General features: G+C 41.3%; 3 protein-coding genes across 7 annotated transcripts; 1 reads left to right on the forward strand and 2 right to left on the reverse strand.

Annotated features, from left to right (window-relative positions):
* Window positions 1-1,312: 1,312 nt before the first annotated feature.
* On the reverse strand, window positions 1,313-3,766 carry krtcap2 (keratinocyte associated protein 2). 2 transcript variants are annotated; one of them, XR_003833766.1, is made up of 6 exons: window positions 3,629-3,766; window positions 2,625-2,779; window positions 2,299-2,362; window positions 1,946-2,012; window positions 1,652-1,832; window positions 1,313-1,493 (listed from the first exon to the last, which is right to left on the reverse strand). XR_003833766.1 is itself a non-coding variant. In XM_029452627.1 (5 exons), exons 1-5 carry the CDS (start codon window positions 3,630-3,632, stop codon window positions 1,712-1,714), a joined length of 411 nt encoding a protein of 136 aa, XP_029308487.1. In that variant the 5' UTR covers window positions 3,633-3,766; the 3' UTR covers window positions 1,313-1,711. The 2 variants fall into 2 exon arrangements, 1 of the variants encoding a protein (XP_029308487.1); XM_029452627.1 differs by having other exon boundaries at window positions 1,313-1,832.
* A 644-nt stretch (window positions 3,767-4,410) lies between these two features.
* On the reverse strand, window positions 4,411-6,994 carry tmem107l (transmembrane protein 107 like). 2 transcript variants are annotated; one of them, XM_029452626.1, is made up of 5 exons: window positions 6,385-6,994; window positions 6,153-6,220; window positions 5,969-6,069; window positions 5,190-5,286; window positions 4,411-4,846 (listed from the first exon to the last, which is right to left on the reverse strand). In XM_029452626.1, the coding sequence occupies exons 1-5, from the start codon at window positions 6,469-6,471 to the stop codon at window positions 4,777-4,779; spliced, it is 423 nt and encodes a 140-aa protein (XP_029308486.1). In that variant the 5' UTR covers window positions 6,472-6,994; the 3' UTR covers window positions 4,411-4,776. The 2 variants fall into 2 exon arrangements, with proteins under 2 accessions (XP_029308486.1, XP_029308485.1); XM_029452625.1 differs by lacking the exon at window positions 5,190-5,286 and adding an exon at window positions 5,016-5,112 and having other exon boundaries at window positions 6,385-6,986.
* Window position 6,995: 1 nt separating this feature from the next.
* trim46a (tripartite motif containing 46a) lies at window positions 6,996-17,013 on the forward strand. Of its 3 annotated transcripts, XM_029452623.1 has the most exons (12): window positions 7,009-7,540; window positions 8,466-8,724; window positions 9,640-9,790; window positions 10,642-10,840; window positions 10,919-11,065; window positions 11,145-11,240; window positions 11,743-11,996; window positions 12,104-12,225; window positions 12,321-12,650; window positions 13,502-13,731; window positions 13,859-13,926; window positions 15,026-17,013. In XM_029452623.1, the coding sequence occupies exons 1-12, from the start codon at window positions 7,481-7,483 to the stop codon at window positions 15,471-15,473; spliced, it is 2,364 nt and encodes a 787-aa protein (XP_029308483.1). In that variant the 5' UTR covers window positions 7,009-7,480; the 3' UTR covers window positions 15,474-17,013. The 3 variants fall into 3 exon arrangements, 2 of the variants coding, with proteins under 2 accessions (XP_029308484.1, XP_029308483.1); XR_003833765.1 differs by lacking the exon at window positions 15,026-17,013 and having other exon boundaries at window positions 6,997-7,540; window positions 13,548-13,731; XM_029452624.1 differs by lacking the exons at window positions 13,502-13,731; window positions 13,859-13,926; window positions 15,026-17,013 and adding an exon at window positions 12,972-13,491 and having other exon boundaries at window positions 6,996-7,540.
* Window positions 17,014-22,129: the final 5,116 nt, after the last annotated feature.

A 22,129-nucleotide genomic window follows, 5' to 3' on the forward strand; every position in this document is an offset into this window, starting at 1 on the left:
TTAACCTAGAACTTTTAAATGTGGCACTTTTTTAAATAACAGTTCAAATATTTTTTCCTTTATAGTTTTAAGATGATGTCATTTAGACAAAATGTCCAACCTCCACCTCTTGAAAATCTGCCAAAGAAAATCTGTGATTCAGTTGTTTTAATATGAATCATAATCAAAGGGGCAACGGTACAGCACAATGACGCAAATCAGACGAATTACACACACATCTTCGAATATTATGCTGGGACATGCTGAGTATGGGCAGGTCTGGACCTCTTATGCCCGAGTCAAGATCCGTCGGCAGGCAACATAATGGTGTTTATGGCTCTTGTTACTTCTTCTGATCGAGCTTTTTATAACATGTTTCCCTTGAGATATACTGTATATCACAAACAAAAAACACAGATTTGTGTCTGAAATAATCAAATATACACGTGTATTAGATTCATGTTAATTAAATGTGTTTCTAGGTCCTCTCTTCAAAAAGCCAACTGACATGACATAGACTTACGATGGCATTGATTAAGATAAGATAGACAGTGATGTTATATTAAACATGTTTTTTTAAAGCTTTTGTTTATCTAAGGAAGTTTCTCTTTTTATTTTTTTGGAACGCCCTATTCACACTGACAGTCACACCTGGAAGCTGTCCAGTACAACCACAGCCGGGCGTGTTAGCCACTGAGCAGCTTCACTGGAACAAAACATAAATCAAGCTAATATCTATAAAACATTATTAAAAATTAAAGTTGGAAATCCATGGCACACTGGTACCTTTTACCACCCCATAGAGCGTCACTCAGCCAACAACCCTCTTTGAAGCAAATAGTGACATCACCAACAAGTACCTTCATGTTCACATTGTCAGAGTTGGTGTTGAGTTTTTAACGCTCACTCGCCATGGCGATATCATCTCTAAGCACTGAAAAAAATGACTTTTTATGGCAAAAGAATATGCTGTGTGCATTACAATTATACATTCCTGATATACATTTTGTCTGAATCCATTTATCCTACTTAGACTTTTGTGCAGCTTGCCTGTCCTCGATCATTCGGTAACTGCACACATTCACACACCTGGGTCGGACCATAACCCGTCTACTTTTGATGACCACCAAGCAGCTGTGGTTTAGTTACTCTTTCAGGGCCCTCTGAACAAAGTTGGTGGAAGAGGGAGAGAAACAAGCGATGGTGTCCTTCACTCCCCTCCTTGTGAAATGTGAGCATTTCAGCTCACATTGGTTTAAGGATACCACCACACCTCCCTCAACAAATAGACTGACATTTACAAACTGAATTTATAGAATAAAAAAAAAACACATTCAAAGTATTTTACAGTTTAATTACAAAATGAATTAAACAAAAGAAGCAACTTGATGTGCTGATGAATACACAGGTAACGTGGGACGTTTGAATCTCTTTGCAATCAGTGTAAAAAGAGTGCTGAGGAAAAGGTTATCGATGGAATGTTGACAGCTGTTATGACCTTCAATTCGAGATCACTGTAAAAAAAAAAAAAAATAGAAGAACTGTGACTAACTTTAAGTCATTGAAGTGGTCGTCACTTTCCAAGTAATCTTTAAAAAGCCCAGAGAAATACACCAAGGGTTTCAGATTTAAGACAATATTAGAAAATATGCAACTGTTGTGTTGCACTTGCCATCAGCACCATGGTGATTTTAACTAATTGACAGGATGCAAATGGAATCCAACAGATTCATCAGTTCTTCCTTTTGCCCTTGCTGGCAGCCTTGGCTGGTGTTACTGCGGGAACAGAGGCTTGGTAGAGGGCGGCAGATACTTTGTTGATGTAGTACAGGGCGAAGAGGGAGAATATCAGGCTGGAATAGAAGGAAATAAAAAGCAATGGAATAAAATGCATTTTCAGAATACATTTAACTGTTGTATGAAGTTTACGTAGGTATTTGTGATCTGTAGAGGAATCGTCACGTACCATGTGGTGACACAGACACGGTGTACCAGACCAGAGGCAAACAGTGATAGGCACAGGCACACCAGAACTGGAAGTTGAGAGAATGAATAATACAAGTGAGGATATAGCAAAGAATATAACAGATAATGTGCACATGCTGTTTGTAAGATGGTACATTACTGAACTGGCAAACTGCGTATCTAATTTTAAGAGAGGCATGGTGATGTTCGTATATGATGTTCAGGAAGGCTCATGTTTCAGTGTAAATTGAGCCGACGCTCGTTCTCTGCACATCATGGGAGAAATATTAGGCTAAACATCATGTCATCAAAAACAACGGACAGCAGTCTGATGTTGGTGCTTTCACTACTTACTCTCTGGGAATATCTTGGCCTGGAATCCCTTCCCAAAAATCAGATTTTCCAGATTATTAAATGCCTGGAATGAAAGTTAAGGTGCAACACTCCTCAGTGGTATCTGTATATTCCCATGTACACAAGAAACCAGGTTACTCAAGAGAAATCAGGTTGGGGAGAAAATGGGGAGCAACATTATGCTGGACAATGTGTAGCCGACACTCAAGAAAATACCAGCATGGGACGTTCATTAACAAAAAGCTATTTTAAACAAAGAAGGAAATACTAAATAATTGTGTAGTTTAATGATAAGCAACATGGGTTGAAGCAGTTCAATAGGATACAGTGAGGGAGCAGATGAAGAGGACTGAGCCCAGGAAACCTCCCAGGATAGTGAGCCACTCAGTGGATCCCAGCTGCTTACTGAACATCTGCATCCCAGCAAACACCAGCACTGAGAACAGACTGGACAGTACTAGAGAGGTGCCTGTGTTCACCGCTGCAAAGCAAAGAAAGTCTGTTTTATTGTATAATTCAAATACAGATGTAAAGTCCTTAAAATATCTCATCAAGAAAATCTAATCTTGACATGTTTGGAATAGTATGGTGCAATAATATACCGGAAAAGACAGGACACTTCAGCTGCAACTAAACTGATACAAGTTTTTCTCTGCTTGACCTCACCAGAAATAAAGACATTTCATATCAACACATGTAGGTGAAAAACAGGCTGACTACAGAAGTATAACATTAACTTTTAATCTAGTTCGTTTGCACTTTTTGTAAGTCGCTTTGGAGAAAAGCGTCAGCTAAATGAACTGTAATGTAATGTTTCCGCTAATAAGACTAGATCCAATAGGTTTTAAGAGTAACTTAGGTGCTGGAAAGACTCTCTGACGCAAAGCAACACCATTTGAGTTGCAATATCGCCTTTTTAGGAATACATTAACTTCTAAAGACCAGTAAAGTAGCAGCATCTCACTTGAATGAGATTGGCGACCTAACTCTTTATAACGTAACGCCACGTCAGTGTTCGTTCATAAACGCTTCCGTCAAATTGCTGTTAGCTTTAAGCTAATCAACCAAATTAAGCAGCAGCATTATCCCGCTAATATAACTCTCTACATACACAGTGTAGTCAAAAGTGTGTGTCCTTGCAGTTGTATAGTAGTGCATACAGTAAATAAATAGCTGCTGGACTGCTATCAGTCACCTAGCGTCATCTATTTCTAAACGTTAGCGTTAGCTAGCTAGAATATAGAACTAGGCGCTCATATACAATGTCCATGCAAATGAAAACACGCTAAGTGAGTTTAATTAAATCATAAATTAAACGTGCAATACATACCCATGATTTAATGTTAAATTAGAGTTCTTGTAATGAAACAGAGGCGATTTAGGTTTAACTTGGCTGTGCCAGTTAATTGTTCCGGCTCTAGGAACTAAAAACCTCACCACCCGGTCCAAATGAAAGGTGGGACCAGTGGGCGGAGTCGTGAATGGAGGAAGAGCATTTCTTGTTTTTATTCTGCAGAATAAACCAGTGTTATAAATCCAGGTAAGTGTCTCCTACTTCAGTTTTACATATATTCATTTACATTTCATTTCCATAAATGAAAAGTCATTATTTTGTTTCATGACAAACCTGGTGTATAATCCATTAAATCCTGTATTTATAAGACAACTTGTACTGCTAACGAGTATATTGGCATTAGCATCTTCATTAAATGTATTCTTATGCTGTTTTGTGGATTTTTTTTAATAATAGTTCAATTATTCTTAATTCTAATGTAACATTACATTACATTTAATGGATCCCCATTAGCTGTAGCTGAAACAACATACATATGCTGTTTTTGCCTATACTCTGTCAGCTTTATTAATATATAATAAAATCATGAATATTATGCTTTCCATCAAGTACAAAAAAGGTTGTTTACTATCCCAAAAGCTTAACCATCAAAATGATTGAGTGGGCATTGGATTTAAGGGTTAACGGCCTGCTTATCTGGGTGAAGGAGAAAGTATTTGTACACAGTATGCACTGTGAAACAGATGTCCCGAGAGGTAAAAAAATAAACACGAGTGCATAAGGGGTTCAGAGCAAAAATAATTGACAACCAACAACAGTTTAAGAAAGAATTTGTACAAAATGTATTTGGGATTACAATACAAGACCTTCCATGGCAATTTGAAAGACAGGCTGCAAAACATTAAACCACATCAATGTTAACAGACAAATGAGCACTTATTTCTTGACAAAGTAACTGCCTTTTCTGCATCATTCAAAACATTACGTTCAGAGAGTGGCATGATGTGCATGATGTTTGTTGGTGCAGCGTATGCCCATTAGTCAGTTCAACATTGTTTTTCAGTTCATTTCTCTGCACATTATTAATGAATCACAGACCTTCTGTAGCTACAGTGTCTGTTGATACAGTGAGGCAGATGTCCACATCCACACTAATTTGTAGCATTACACATCAGGAGTGTCTTTTATAATGGCTTCTTCTTCAGTCCAAATACAGCTATAAACAGAAGAATCTCCACAAAAGCAGGTAGCACACTGTAGGGAGAGAGAGAGAGACGGATATAAAATGTAGGGGAAACAGTGCAACAGTGAGGACAGTGCTTAAATGCACCCATACTTACTAATACTTAATTATTTATAGAGGCACCATCACTTTGCTCTCTGAAACACTGATACATGCATGCACATCAACACACAAACCAACCTGCAGACGGCAAATATAACCCAATACGTCCAGCATTCCCACTTCTCAAACACAAAAAAAGACAAGGATACGGATGCGCTGCAGTGGACAGCCAGTGCTGGGTATAATATCTGTCAGGGAAAAAAAACTATTTTGGAAAAACAAACATACAACAATATATATATATATACTAACCTGCAAATGACAAGGATCCACCAGTAGATGTCACACTCCCACTGCTCAAATAGAAAGAAAAGCAGAGCCACTGAGGCACTGGCATGAGCTCCTGTTGCTATAGTAGACGAAGAGGTAAATAAACAGGAGTTTGAAGTCATGGAATTGTAACTGAATACACAAATGACTTTTTATTACCACTTATCTCTTCATCTCTTTTTATACTTATTTGACACCAATCTTCTAGCTCCTGTTGAGGCTGTCAACAATTTCTAAAATAGCCAAAATGAATTCCCACCTCCCGTTCTATTTCCAGGAGGCAGATCTCATTGCAGTTATTGCTCTTATCTCTTGCCTTTTCTTTTTAGATCAACATCTCAAAGGCAAAATAATATATTTTTCTATAAGGTTATATTTTTGGCATGTTTGTCTTTATTAGTCAGTTGGTAGTGGGAAAAAAGCAGCAAAGTTCCCCAGCTGGAATTGTACCAGGGACGTTACGAGTATGTGGCATGCTTTGTGACAATTCTGCTACCAGGGCACTCAATGGGATATCATTTTACACAATATATATTAATTCAGTGTTGAGCTCCACTGTTAATGAATATTAGTTTCTGTTCTTCCGTACATATATCAACCATATCATCATCATATTATGTATGATAATATTACATATATACATACCTCTTTTACTTCCCTATTTATTTGTACTTATTTCTGTCTTAGGGATCAATAAAGGTTATCTTATCTTATCTGAATCCTCATCAACAAGGGACCCACACTATCAGTGTAAAGGATACACAGGAGACTTTGGCTGCAGTTGAACATGGACACTCCTGAGAAGAACCCAGCCAACTCTATAGCAAACAGACCGAGGGTGACCGCCAATCCCACCACCAACCTTAGACAAAGAGACACATATTAGTGTGTGTATGCATTTGTATGACAAGTTATTGTGTATGGATTTGTCAAATGTTTTCTTACTTCCTGTCTTCATCGTCATACTGCTCTTGCGTGAAATCCAAAGGCAAGCAGGCCTTCACGTTGTGTTCCTGTGAAAGACACATTTCAAACAGCTCAGCATTAAAACAAGAGTTGAGAAACTGTGATGTAATGTAAAGATATGTAATGACACTAAATTATTTTAATATAAAAAATAAAAATTCACCTAACACAATAGTCTTATTGTGTAACAATGGGTTAGAGTTTTACTTACCCTTGACCAAAAGATTGTGATAACGATGACAAGGTGAGCTGTAATAGTCAAGAACCGTGCAGGGACGAGGCTGCTGACAGCCGACATGGTGAACAACGATTGACTTAATCAGACAACGAGTAACTTATACTAAAATACAATGCGCAAAAAATGCGTTATTCACCGCAATATAAATGTGCATGCAGCTAAACCAGAGTTAGGGTTAGCGTACTTTGCTCAATTAGCACTTAGCTGAGGTCTGATACTGAAGCTAACTTTATCCAAGGCGAACATAAACAACACTGCTCGATTTTGAACGTAGACAATTCGATTTTTAGCGAACATATCGCGGCTTTAACTTATATTTACTCCCAACACAAGAAACTACAGATACGACTTCCACGCTGTTGCGCCTTAAGACGGTTGCTACAACAACCGATATCATCAATTGAAGCCGTTGCATTCCTAATTATAGTTCGGTTTCACCAACGACCAACATCCAAAGGTTCCGGACACGGACACCAATTGAGAGAGGACTGTTTGTGATGTCTTGCACAACACTGCCATCTAACGGTACTACGAAAACTGGGCCACAAACAATTTGGCATTTTGGGAGACACGAACCTCCGAAAACAACGCATTATCGTATTTATTTATTATATAAAAAAAAATGTGTAGGCCTATTCCCATAAAAAAAATACCCAGCATCAACCGTTATAAAAATGGTGTCCAATAAATAATAAAAACGCATATAGTCTACTACAATAGAAATAGCTATTGCTGTAACATAATACTACCAAGATAACATTTAACAATGTAACATGTTTGTACATTGGGCAATGCGGCTTTGATATAGCCTAAACCAGACCTTTCCAAACCACCCCTCCCATCTATTTCTACAACGAGTCGACTCGCTGCTTTGAGACAGACATCACAGAATCAGCGTGTGCGCAACAGCACACACCGAGCACGGAAAAACACCTCCATCAAATCTGTAGTGGCAGTTCACTAGTCAAGGCCCAGGGTCGCCTTTCCGTCGAGGACATTAACCTGCCCCTGTCTTTCCCAAGAAAATCCCCCACGGTTTAGCTTTTGTATCGACTGGCATCCTGGAGGCATGGCAGAAGCGGAGTTACAAACCTTTACCTCTATCATGGACGCATTGGTTCGCATTAGTGTAAGTATGACGCTCATTTTTATTACGCTATGTATTTAAACCACGTGTGTATATTTTAAAGCATATAGGCTATTAATATTATCTATTGTCCTCCAGCTTCAAATGAAGTCACCAAATGTTGCCATATTTCTTGTCGCCCCAATTGGGTCGCACAAGTTGCGTCTGTAATGAAGGAATGTGAGGCATTTCTTCCATTAGTGCATTTATTTGGCATCAATTCAATCAAAGAGAGGTTTGCTTTTTAGCAAAGCACCAGCACTGTGAGTGGAAACATAAAAGCAAGGCCACAAACAACATATCTACACAATACAATCGCTGTAGCCGATGAAGCATGGTATGTTCGATGATTATTAATCAACAAAATATGTTGCTAACAGTAGCTTAATGCTTATGTGCCACCTACGATGAGAAGGCAGAGATGATGTCGTTGCTATAGAAACGGGATGCTGCGTTTAGTAGCTGCAACACCGGAATAGGGCCTGCACAACCAGCAACACTTTGAAACCAAGGCCTGAGCAGCACAAACTGAGAGGTATATTAACTTTATTGATTTGAACATTTTCTCTTGGATAAGTCTCATACTTGGTTACCAAACCATTCTATGCCAGAGACTAGTTTATTCCACATGTTAAAGATTCAAAGAGAAGGGGAAGCTAGCCGACTCCATTCATCATAAGGGAGGCAGGCTAACACCTGAAGTCAGGGAAAGCTATTTTCTCCTCCACATTTGCCCTCCCAGCCTACATAACCGTCTACTGCAGCTCCCCCTTCTCGCTCTTGACTCCTACACATCTCGTATACATTTATTTTCAGGTCACAGGAGGTGCAGAATGCAAAGAGCAGTGGTTTCTTTATTTACTCTAGTGACTCAGCCTTTATCGAATCTGACTCCTCACTCCTTTCTTCTTGACCCTTTCCTCTCCAGTCCAACATGAAGAGTATGGAACAGGAGCTACATTGCCTGGTGTGTGATGAGATGGTGAAACAGCCCATCCTCCTGCCATGCCAGCACAGTGTGTGTCTGCTGTGTGCGGCTGAGGTGTTGGTACAAAGAGGTTACCCTCCTCCAGAACTGCCTCCAGAGCCACACTCACCGGCGTCCACACCCAACACTCGCTCCCCACGACAGGCACGAAGACCCACACCCAGGACTCCTGACCGCCTGGAACGGGTCCTGAGAACAGGTGGAGAAAGGATGTGGCGATTACGTGTGTGGGTGGGTGGGTGGGTGGGTGTGTGTGTGTGTGTGTGTGTGTGTGTGTGTGTGTGTGTTTGGTACAGGAAGCTGAGGGGAATTTGAAATGGTCTCGCCATACGGGTGTCACTATATTGGCAATAACTGTGATATTTAAAAAATGACATATTTCTATCATGTTAATAATACACATATGATAATATCGTGTAAATACTCCAGCGCCTCTTAAATAATTTGTATTTCTTTTCGTACTCGCTTAGTCTCCCTTCCCTAATGCCCCTCACACAAATTAGCCAAAAAAGAGACAAAACAAGTTAAAGGTGAATTTGACTAAAATCATTATTTTGTAATATCTTTATTGTGAATTATTTTGGCAACGATGATTGTGTAGTGTAGATAATGACAGCCATGCATTGCGATGAGCTTTGAAAATGAAACTGAATGATCTCAGCATTAAGCCAAATTAGAGCGACATCTTCGTTTAAAAATTCAAAGATGATGGCGTGACATGATGCCGCTGTCCTGCTAGCATCTGAGATTCATAGGTGATGTAGCTGACACATCAGTATCCTGCTGTGCATCCAGAGCTTTATGCATTCATCTCATGACTTATTTAAGTGCATGTAGAGCAAAGGCCACAGAGGCAGAGAGTCAAGCATCTGTCGAGCAGGTGTGTTTTCAGAGTGTGTGTGTGTGTGTGTGTGTGTGTGTGTGTGTGTGTGTGTGTGTGTGTAGGCTAATGGTGTTTCCTCCACAGTGAACTAACCAATTTATTTATCACTGTGCTCTGTTTTTATAAATATGAAGGACGATTGAGTTCTGCTTTTTTTTTCCTTCTCTATATCTCTATTCATGTCCCTTTCTACTTCATCTCCCCTCCTCTACACCTGCGTCCTTCTCTCAGTGTGTGGGACATACCCAGGGCGGAGGCGGAAGGACGTGACCCATCCCCCCATGTTGTTCCCGTGTCCTTCCTGTCAGCAGGATGTGGAGCTCGGAGAGAAAGGCCTGACAGACTGCCTTCGCAACCTCACACTGGAGCGGATCGTGGAGAGGTATACATAGGCACAAACACAATATAGATACAGGATAAACTGTTGCAGACAAAGTCACAGGCGCAGTCAGGTGGACACAAACATGACTTGTGGTGTGTTGTTATTTCATCCTGTGGTAATGTCTAATCATCAGCTCATTAACAGAAATCATGAAGAAAGAAAAGCATTTTCACTAATCCTGCAGGCAATACAGAAAGGCAGTGAATGAAAGGCTTAGTCAATACTGCGTTATAAAAGGGACAGGAAATCATTTGCTGGAAGGAGTTTTGATAATGAATCTTTACTTCACTCCTGATACAAGGCTAACCCTAAGAGCAGATTGCTAGGATAGCTCAAAAACTGCAGTGTGCTGTATGACGACAACTGTGGCAAAAGGGTCCAATTAAACCAAAGTTATGTTGTGGAAGTTTAAAGCAAAGCTCTTTTCATCCTTCTTTAATGTTAATCATCTTCTCTTATCAGTTCAAATAGTGAAGATCAAAGCGAGAGGAGCTGCTTTGGAAAAAAAAGCGTCCTGAAGTGGGGATAGGCAGTTTCCCTGTTTCACACGCAGCAGTTTGATGAGTGCAGCTGCTTCCTTCCCTGACAGTGCTTGTGTTGGTCAGAAAAGTGTGACGGTGCATGTTTTACTGCGCAGGAAGCACTTACAAGTCAGCTGTGGTGATGTATCCAGGTCAGGCAGTGAAAGAGTTGGACTCCTAACTACTGAAAAGAGAACAGGACAAACTCAGAAGAGCTCAATCTTCCCTTTGTTTAGTTTTAAGGACAACTTTTTTTTGTGTTCTATTTTTTCTGCTGCAGAATTGCTTTAGCCCTGCCCTTATCTTCCTGTTGCCCTGTCTGCCCTTTAGGTACAGACACACAGTAAGTCTGGGCAGCGTAGCCATTATGTGTGGTTTCTGTAAGCCTCCTCAGTCTCTGGAGGCCACAAAGGGCTGCGCTGACTGCAAGTCCAACTTCTGCAACGAGTGTTTCAAACTCTACCACCCCTGGGGAACCCCTCGAGCTCAGCACGAACACATTCTACCCACCAACAACTTCCGGCCAAAGGTTTGTCTGTTTTTGTGTTTTGTGCATCACATACATTAGCTTCTCTTCTATTAGGCTTTAACCCCTTTTGTGCTCCAGGTCCTAATGTGCACAGAGCACGAGCAGGAGAGACTGCAGTGGTACTGCCGTAACTGCCAGAGGTTACTGTGCCCACTTTGTAAGCTACGTCGTGTCCACCATGGACACAAAGTGTTGCCTATAGCACAGGCCTACCAGGCCCTCAAGGTGAGTCTGCTTCGACTGTGTTAGGATCCTGATGTTTGCAGCATTGAAATGTAAACATTTTATTTTTTTGGTCTTACAGGACAAAGTTACCAAGGAAGTCAACTTTATTCTGACCAACCAGGAGACAATACAGAGTCAGATCACACAACTGGAAGCTGCCAACAAACAGATGGAGGTGATGGATGTTTTCTCTGCTTTACCTGTTTCTTCTTACTTTGTCTTTGTGCAGGTGCAACAGAAGAGGCTCTGCTGCAATATTTTGTTGGGTTCAATGGAAATGACTAACCCATGTGGCTAGCAGGAATGTTGTCATTGAAGTATTAACACTGTGCTGTTGGCTACATTACTTTCCTTCTGTATACAAACAGGCTGGAAGCAGAATGTTGGCTTGAAAATGTAATCCATGTTTCCTTGCAAAAAGCAACATTTTTGACATCAATCAACAACACACTGTAGTTTAGAGGGAACTTACTTTTTTTTTTTAAGTGTGCTTCAACACAATGGGAATCCCTCCCCAGCCTATCCTGCCAGTGTACCTTAACTACAGCTGCAACTAAAGGGACATGTAGTATTAGTGGGCCCTCTAGAGGCCTGGGGCTCCAGTGCAATGACACACTTCTGTGCTGGCAATAGTTCAAACATTGTCTCTGTGTCATTCCTAATCTGTCTCTCTCCAGGCAAACAGCTCAGTGGCTCTGCATCAGCTGACCCACTGTATCCGAGAGCTGGGCGCAGCTATAGCTGAGCGTCAGGGAGCTTTGGCTCTGGCCCTGGAGGGATCCCGCAGCAAGAAGGATGATGCCCTGTCTGCCCAGGTCTCAGAGAGGCAAGGCCTGCTGGAGCACGCGGGCCTGATGGCCTACACACAGGAGCTGCTCAAGGAGACCGATCAACCCTGCTTCGTACAGGCTGCCAGAGTCACTCACAGCAGGTACACACACACTTATTCAGCTGAATCCTAAAAGTAAGAGGAATGAAGTGGTTATATTTTGCTTTATGACATCTCCTTTTTTTTTCTGTGTGTCTCTCGCCCTCTAGGCTGGTGAAGGCGATAGAAAATCTTCAATGTTTTTCTCTCTCAGCTGATCCCTCCTTCAGATACTTTCACCTAGACACATCCAAAGAGGTCGAGCTCATCCACAGTTTGGAGTTCATACATGGTAGGCTCCTTTTTGTTTCTGTGATATGAACCATGTAAATGTGCATATATACTGAAATGACTATAAATGAACCTGTTGCTTTGTCTCCTCCACAGCCCCACTGGCTCCAGTCATTGACACTCAGAAGACACTTGCTTATGACCAGCTGTTTTTGTGCTGGCGCCTCCCTCAGGACTCGGCCCCAGCTTGGCACTTCTCTGTCGAATACCAGCGACGTGCAGGAGGAGCGGCGGCCACATGGGGCGGCACCAGATCCCCCGATGCTGCAACATCATGGCTGCGTCTGGATGATGTGAGAGGGACCAATGCTGTGGTTGACCGACTGCAGATGGACAGCGTGTATGTGCTCAGGGTGAGAGGCTGCAACAAGGCCGGGTTTGGAGAGTACAGTGAAGAAGTTTACCTTCACACTCCACCAGCACCTGGTGAGATATGGACATCTATTGAGTTACATGATCAATGTTTTCATTTTTACATTTTATTCACTACAAAAAACTCTTCAACTTTCCATTCTTCTAAAAACAAAGGAGGCCATTCCTTGTTTCCTATGCAGTTTCACTGAATTCGTAACAAAGAAGTGCATATATAAGTAATATGCCTGGAGATTGGAATTGTTATTGTTGAAAACAAGGTGGTTTGCATTGGTAACAAAGAAATTGGATTTTGTCATTTCTTCAACTGACTAATCTTGTTATTTCTTTTCTCTCCATCTCTTCCTTTCCTCCATTCCCACTTTTTTATTTTAGCTTCTGCATCAAACCTTCCTTTTTTTATTCTCCATTCCAGTTTCATCCCAGTCAGACTCTTTCCGCTTCAGTTTTTATCGTTAAAGGTCTGTTCTAATATAATATAGTAATATTCCTATATATAATCCATTGTTCCCTTTTGCTGTTCTTCAGTCATTCCTTCACAAAAAGCATTTAATCAAAATTCTACTATCTGATCGGTTGAAGCAATATGAATGTGAGTGAATGTTACCTTTAATCTGTTTCTCACGTTTTCTCCTGCTGCTAAAGCCACTTAATCCTACTTTTCCTCTTGAACACACCTTCTCTCTCGATCTGCCTCTTATTATGCTTTCTCCTCCTGCTTCTCCTCCCACTCTTCTTCAGCTCTTATTCCATTAAGTGTTCAGACTTGCTGCAGCCTGACTGTCACGGCTTCAGGATCTAACCGCTCCTCCCTCCTGACTCCTTTCCGTCACCTTCCTCGCCATTTCTCTCCCTCTTCGCCCCTCCTTTCCCTCTTTATATGCCTCCTTTTCCCGTCCTCTCAGTGTTGAGTTTCTCCTTGCACTCACGCTGGGGTTTGCACGCTGACAGGCTGGCGTTGGGTAAAGGCCAAACTTACGCCCGCAGTGTGCCAGGCCTCTCCCTCCTGCAGGCCGCTGACCGCACACTCACTTCTTGCCACTTGACTTCTGACCTGCTAGTGGCCGACTTGGCTGTCAATCAAGGCAGACACTACTGGGCATGCTCTGTGGAGCCTGGTTCCTACCTGGTAAAGGTGAGAGGGATGCTTGTTGGTCAGTTAGTTTGGTATTATAATGTTTTGTTGTAATCAGCTTTAGCATACATAAATACATAATGGATGTGACCAAAGATTTGTGTCTTTCTGATTGTCTGTCTTGCAGGTGGGAGTAGGGCAGGAGGCTAAGCTACAAGAGTGGTTTCACCTCCCTCAGGACATGGCCAGCCCTCGGTAACTAAATCGCATTCTCCTAAATATAATTTAACTTTAGATCCTTTCTGTTTCTGATGACAACAAATATAATGCACTAAACCACAAATGCAAGTTTGAATGGGATTGACAGCTGTCACATTGATTGAAAGAGCTCTTGATGATGTAAGTACATTCATTGACACACCCCTATACGGATTGTTTGCAGCCAGAATTCATTACTTTCTACACACTTAAAGAAGCATTAATTGATGGATCTTCTAGAATTGTTTGGCTACTTGGTGCAGTGGAACAACCTGTAAACACAACATTGACATAACATCACATGCTGCTGGGTTGATGACGGTGTTGAGACTGATCCAAAAGAGCTGAGGGGGGGAATGTAGAAGATACTTCCCTGTGGGTTCATCACCAGGAGCGACCCCTCTCACATTACATGTAGTCATTCGATCCAGTGTTGAACTCAAACATTGATTAGTGCAACTTTAAGTAGTAATGAATACTACATACTGTTAGTGCATACTAAAACATATATACATTTTTCTCTCACTTTCACTGCTGTTGTTTCTTTTGTCCCAAAACAATTACATAACAACACCGCAAATGTGCAATCTAATAGTATAAATAACGAGCAGTTCCAACAGCTGTGGTTAGGGGTAAAGGCACAATAAGCTTGTTTTTTAGGGACAGACTCAGACCATTCTTTGATAACATCAGTATTTTAGTGTTTTTTCCAGCTTTGAATGATTTGCAGTTGCAACAATTCAATACAGGTATACCACAGAAATGTTATTCTCATTGGGGTGGAATGCAATGCATTGTGGAGTATGAAGTGGAGTACTTCACATACCCAGGTCCTACTGTATTCAGATTAAAAAAACATTTTGTTCGCCTTTTTTTGACAGAGGACAGTGTAGAAATGAGGGAGAAAGAGAGAGCGGGATATGACATGTAACAAAGGTCCCAAGGCCGGAATAGAACCCAGGATGTTCCCGTTATATGGCATGCGCTTCAACCACTCGGCTACTGAGGCATTCCTGTATTCAAACGTTTTTAAACATTAGATGCTTCTCTTGTTATTGCACAGCCTAATGTTCTCCTTCCCTGTGCTTCCCCAAAGCTGCGACCCAGACAGTGGCCATGACAGTGGAGCAGAGGACGGCCAGGACTCTCCTCCGTTCTGTTTCCTCACAATAGGCATGGGCAAGATCCTGCTTCCTCAAGGACACGGTCACACTCAGAGCCAGGGGGACAGCCAGAGCCAGGGGGGAGTGCACTCCCACAGTAGCAACCATAGTAACCTGCCTCACCCTCATACTACTCCCCTGCCACCTCGACTGGGAGTGTGCCTGGACTGTGACAAAGGACGTATCTCCTTCTATGATGCCCACTCGTTGCGGATCCTGTGGGAGGGACACATGGACTGTTCCGCCCCTGTGTGTCCGGCATTCTGCTTCATCGGCGGAGGGGCCCTGCAGCTGCAGGACCTTGTGGCAAATCGGAACATCGAAGAGCCGCCGCCACGGAGGGTAACCATCCAAACACGTGCAACAAATCTCAGCAAATAAACTGATGTGAGAGCAGTTTATGTGCACAGTTCACTCAGAAATCAAAGTTGTTTTTCATGCCTGTAGAGGTGGTTCATATTCACCCCTAATGTGAGTTCATACATAATTGCCTTGATCCTGTAAACTTTGATTCTTGATTGAACATTTTCCTCTCAATTTGACCGTTGAGATCTTTATTAAAATAAAGATCTATAAAGATTTATTAAAATATTTTCTTTTGCATTTGAACTTGGCCTGAATATCAAATCTCTCTTTTGGCTTTCTTTCTTCTCAATTTTGCAATGCTACGCTGGAGTGATTTTAGACTATGCAGAATTCTGTTAGCAGGGTGAGTAAATCTGTTTGCAATGTAAGAAAACAAATCTGCTCTCCTTTTTACACTTGTCTTAATTTGTCCCAGAATGACTAGACAGCAAACGTTGCATGCAAGTGTAACTAGGATTCATAACTTCCATATATGCAGATAACTGACTGTCTGACTGACTTGTAAAAGCACCTCAGATGTACTGTATGTCTAATTTTATATCTTGATTTTTTTTTTTTTTATGTAGCCTCAACAAGTGTTAACGATGTGTATATAACTCAGAATTAGAGAATGTGAATTTTCTTCGGTTTGTTGAATTGTAAAGTTCTGCAGGCTCACGTCAGGATCACATGTCTCGCAGTCTCAACAGTCCCAGGTGGTATTTTATATAGTCGCTGTTTTTGCAATTTAAAAAAGGACTTGTGTGGCATTTTGTTAAACGCGCTCACAGTTGCCTCAATGTTTTCAGAAGAGATATCAAAGTAAAAAAAGGTTCTGAAGAAGAATGTTCTCATCAAGCTGTCTGTCTTCATAACATGTGAATACATTTCAGTGTTTTACATGTTGACCATACAGATGGCCTACTTGTCCAGTATTAAACTGTGGTGTTTGAGTGACTTGCACATATATATTAATGATGAGACGTTAAAGGAAGTGGATGGATGAAGTAGGCTAATGAGAAGAGGTTTATTTTATGAGCTCTGGTTGACTTGAAATGTTACTTTTCTTTCTCTTACTGCAGTGGACAGTAGCTCATTTACTTGTTAACTAATTCAAAGTGATGTTTGTGGAAGTGTAAGAGCCCAGTTATGTATCATTTCACTGCAAAAGGATGTCTATATTGTAATATTTTCAAATCGACTGGCCCCGACTGTATTTTGATATATAATATGATTTTTCTGGTGTGTGTGTGTGTGTGTGTGTGTATGTGTGTCCTGTCTTGAATGACATGTCTAGACTCTACTTGTGTTACAGCACAGCACTTGAATGACTTTAGACTATAGCATCCCAGAAATCAGAATCTCTTCATTTAGATTTAGCCTTGGCTGGCAGAGTGTTTCTATCATGTCCTGAGAAAAACAATAAATGACTGATAAATGTAACATGGAGTCACTTTGTGTCATAAATAACCAATGTTTTGTACAGAAGCAACCCCTCTTTTTTTATGATGTCATTCATAACGTGCTTCCTGTGATACATTTAAGACAAACCTTTTCTTTATTTAATGTATTCCTTGTTTTGAATTTCTGACAGGCTTGCGATTTGATTCCCGTCTGGCTCTCTTGGTTGTAAATATATTTTTGTTATGTCATCGCCTGTCATTTTCCCGCCCCACCGCCAACACGATAAACATGTTTTTGGTCAAATGCAACAGTCAGTTTAATTGCTGCGTGCTATAAACTTGTCATATTTCTATTGACTGTAATTGTGTGTACTCTGGAAGGGATTAATGAAAACAGACTCTCTTTATTTAAATGTCATGGAAAAACTCTATGAGTGAGTGGGGCACGCCTGCATGTAAGGGCAAGCGTGCCCTTAATCACTCGAGTGTGCCAGATCTGCATGGACAGGTAAAGTGGATCTTTTGTGCCACAGGGTTTAAATATAATCAACCTATTTTGTACAGAGCCAAGATGCAACTTAGGACACCTGATACGGAACGACAGCAACAGAACAGCTGCATTAACAGCTGCATTAACGGAGACACAGAGACAAGGCGATCGAGAGAAGGGTTCAGTAGGTGAGCCAGTTGGACTGGTAGTCGAAGGACAGGGTCAAAGAGTTCAGTATAGCTATTGTGTAACACTAGAATGATTGTGTTGTGCATTTCGTCATTGTTTTTTTTTACATCAACAGGGAACTGTAGCAATCAAACCAACGTTGGAGCTCTCTGTAAGTATGACCTGTCTGCTGCAGGAGTGTGCAATAATAAAGATGAACCACTAGGAGGCGACATTGTTTGTGCTTTGTCGATTTCCCGGGTCTTCTGTAGAAAAGGTTAGTCAGCAACAGGTGCATCGTGCATGATGTGTTAACACCGACAAATCTGTGATGACAGGTCAGATACAAGTTAAGAGCTCTCCGCTTCTGTCTGGTTCCTCTGAGCCAATCTTTACTAATTATTTTGTTACTCCTGGAACAACATTTCTCTCCCTCTCCTTGTTCCTCTTACTCTTTCCCCCCCATTTGTTTGTACCTATTTATTCGTTACTGACAATGTATATAAATCATAATATTAATTATAATGTCGATGTACTACAGTTAGCCAAGAGTCATGTGCATCTGTAGTCCCGTCACAGAATGCACCTGCACAATTCTGGAGAGGGTCACATATTAATTTAATATTAATATTAACAGAGAGAAAACGGAAACCTACCACAGACCAATACTACATTAACACCACATTGGTGCCCACTATCACTCTTTATGCAGTCAAACTTCAAGATGTGCCATTGAAAAAACATTTTACTTTAGCTGTTTTCTCTCTCTAATCCTAATTCCACCTCCTCAGGGTTCTTGTGGTTGCATCAGTTCTTAGCTACAGCTCAGTTTCCACTTGTTTACTCGGCAGAGCTCCTCCTCACCAAGGTTAAGCCAGTGTCTGAGTGTTTGCACGCAAGTGTGTTGATGTGAAATTCACCTGAATTCATTTAGTTGTGAAATGTTCTTGTTCTTGTAAAATGATTTGATGGAGGAGTTGATCGATTGTCTGATGATGAATTCAGAAGATAAGACGAATAAGCAACTAAACCAACAACAGGGAAAACCTTGTTTAGAATTTTAGATGGATAAAGTCGATAGTGAAAACCTATGCTGTCTCATATATCTCAACACAAACATTTAAATGTCACTTTTCATGGATAGAAATCCTCTGTCACCAGCTGATATTGTCAGTTCGAAATCATCACCTGCGATGAAACTACTGTACAAATAAAGCTTGTTTCAAGTGTTAGAGTTGACTTAAGCAAAAATGCTGAGTGCCATGCAGAATAAGTTCCACACGCAATGAGATGTAGTAAACTTTTAAATGTGCATAAACTGCAGGAAGCTGCAGAAATATTTGCTAATGCAAGCACAGACTCCAAGTCCCCTAAACAGCTGTGTCTCCCTGTCTTTCCTCAGCACCTCTGCACAGTATCGGACGTATACGTCCTGCACAAACACACTCAGACACACACACACACTAACTCCACCAACATTTTAGCTTTACAAGTTCCAACTATCGTCTACACTTTTTCTCTCTGTAAAACTGTCAAACAAAATGGATCTCCACTGCTCATAGAGGCTTGTGAACAAAAACATTTTTGTGTGTCACTGCACTGAAATCCACACACACACACACACACACACACACACACACACACACACACACACACACACACACACACACACACACACACACACACACACACACACACACAGTTGCCACTCCAATCTTAAATCTTCCATGTGTGTGTGTTTTGGGTGGATGCCAAAGTAAGAAAGCATGCTCAGACAGGACCAAAGCCCCACAGGCTCTGTGAGTATATATGTGTGAGTGTGTGTAATTTTTAGACTGGAAAGACATTAACTTTCCATAAAGTCCCTAACTGTTCTGAACCACCTGTTTGCCTTGACTTTTGAAGGCAGTTAAATAAAACTTTTTGCTTGACACATGCGATGCTGTTGTTGGGTCCAGCGGTATCAAGCGCAGTTATTGAATCTCTGATAGGAAGATACCTGACAAATGATTTGTATCAAAGGTGAAATGTGTATGTTCATCCGTGCTGACAGTGTTTTGGTCCATAGGCCGTCCTCTGACAGCTTAATGACTAGCTGTCCACATATCATTTCACTCACTGCTCCCACTCTGAAGGGCGGCAGAAGCAGAGGGAGGAGCAAGAAGAGGAAGGAGGAGGAATCTGCAAAACAGAGACAGGACATACTGAAAAACACTATCTACCCTTAGGACACACCGGAGGTCTGCCTGTAAATCTATTTCTGTACGGAGCAAAGGTCTTACAGCAACAACTGGTAATAGTAAAATATGTCTGCGTGTGTGTATGAGAAAGGGGAAGGTGTGAGTTACCTACGTTGCATGCAGCCCATCAGCTGTGCAACCACCTGAGGGGGAGGGGGAGAAAAAAAATGCTGATTATAAAATCTAAACAAAGGTGGAGGAGCTGGTAAAACTCGGAAAAGAAAACCACTTGCTATACTACACACTGTTCCCCATAAATAGCTACGGCAGCAACTGCATTTACAAACAAGGCGTACACCAATAAAAAGCCATGATAGAAAGCTTCAGTATGAATTTTAATTGGTGCCTTTTATGTGAAATCTGCTACATATCGAACACGCTTGAAGTTATTTCTTCTTGACAAAGCTTGTGTTGCTCCTCCTCTGCTTATAAAATCTTTATAAATCTCAGACTGGCTGACAGTTTCATGAGACACACCTGATTATCACTGCAGATGATCCGAGTGCAAAACATGCCGTGTGACTAACTAATAAGTGTACAAGGACTGCGGGACCACCAAGTGATTTTAGAGCAATGCAAGGTCTGATACATTGAGAAACAAAGGGTGTAAGGACATATGAGAGAGAGAGATGTGATATGGAAAATGGTTAAAGGGAAACAACACGATGATGAGAAATAAATAAATTATATGACAGTGTTTGAGAAGAGGAGCTGACCATGGGAATAATTAGATAAACAATTTAACGGAGGGGGGCAACGGAGACGGCTGGGAGGGGTGAGGAGCTGACAGGAAAACTGAGAGAAGCACATTCCTTCTTTCCCTCTTGTTGTCTTGAAAACAGCAGCTGGGACAGGTGTTCTTTTACTGATGGTAGAAAGTGCACAGGCTGCTCACTGCCCCCCCACTGTGCTGTATGTATCCTGTGTGTTTATATGCTGAGTATGCACACTGTCTGGCTGCAGACTGCATGTTAGCAGAGACTTTGTTGTGTGTAATTACGGGGGGAAAGAAAAACCCATAGATCAGAATTTGCCCATAATGACCAAAAATAGACATCTGAATGCACACGTGGTGTTTGTGGGGGAGGGGTTGTGGGAGTTTCTGTGTGTGTAGGAGACAACATAGTGTACGTACAAGTCCTTAAGGACGTGTGCAAAAGTACAAGAGTCAGCTGTGTGTGTGTGTGTGTGTGTGTGTGTGTGTGTGTGTGTGTGTGTGTGTGTGTGTGTTGTTTAAGGAGACAGTCTCTGCATCAGGAAACAGAGGGATCCTGTTTGTGAGTTGGACTCATTGTTCAGCTGATTACACGTCCTCATCACCCCTCCTTACACACTCATGTACAAAACATAGGCCCCATGTTACTATTTGGCTGACGAACAAAGATGTGTACACATCAGCGTGAGGAACGTGCTTTGATTTCCTGCCTAGCACTTAACCCGCTGTCTCTTCACAAACCATAGTTTAGAATGAGGGGTGTGTCCGGCCAGTCTATCTGACTCCATGCATTGTCCCTCCAACCTTATTGATGTCTGTCTCTTTTCACTAGACGAATGGACAACACCCAATACTCCCTAATCTTCTCCTGGACTCATCGTTTACTCATTTTTCTTTTCTTACCACTAAACTACCCCGCACCTTCCCTTTCCACATAAATGATTAATTTCTATTCACAAGGCCCCCACTTTATGTGGTTTGTGTATCAGACCCGATGATTCACTCGTCTGCACTATCCTGTCCCCATGCTTTTAATAATAATAATAATACTTTTTTATGGAACTTTGGTGATGTTATAACTTAATTACAGAACAAGCAAAATCCAAAAATTCCTTCTATTCTTGTCCAAAGTTTTCCTTTTTGCTTTGTGATACATCTTTCCCTTATGCTTTCTCATGCCCTGCTCACCTTTAGCCTCAGCTCTACTTTATGTTAAGTTCTTATTAGCAGATGTTAGCATGCTAACGCGCTGAATCTACTCTAGTAATGGCAAAGTCTATCAGTAGTCACACCATGAAGGTTTGAAGCTTTCCCCCTAGCACATCCAGATCAAAGTTTTCCCTTATCCAGTGAAATGTCTCAACATCTACTGGTTGGACTGGCAAACACACTTGTGCAGACATTCATGGTCCTCAGAGGATGTATTCTACTGACTTTGGTGATCTTCTGACTTTTCCTCTAGTGCCACCATAAGGGTTCACATTTGTAGTTTAGAGAGAAATGTATCAACAACAGTTTTATGAATTGCCATGACATTTGGTTAAGATTAATGTCTCCCTCAGGATGAGTTGTATTCACTTTGTTGATCCTCTGAACGTTAATCTAGATCCATAATCAGATCAACATTTTAAATTGTCCAATAGTTTTGTTTTCTGACCAAATACCTGATGAACATT

Source organism: Cottoperca gobio, chromosome 16 (assembly GCF_900634415.1).
Source record: "Cottoperca gobio chromosome 16, fCotGob3.1, whole genome shotgun sequence".
Classification (NCBI taxonomy): domain Eukaryota; kingdom Metazoa; phylum Chordata; class Actinopteri; order Perciformes; family Bovichtidae; genus Cottoperca; species Cottoperca gobio.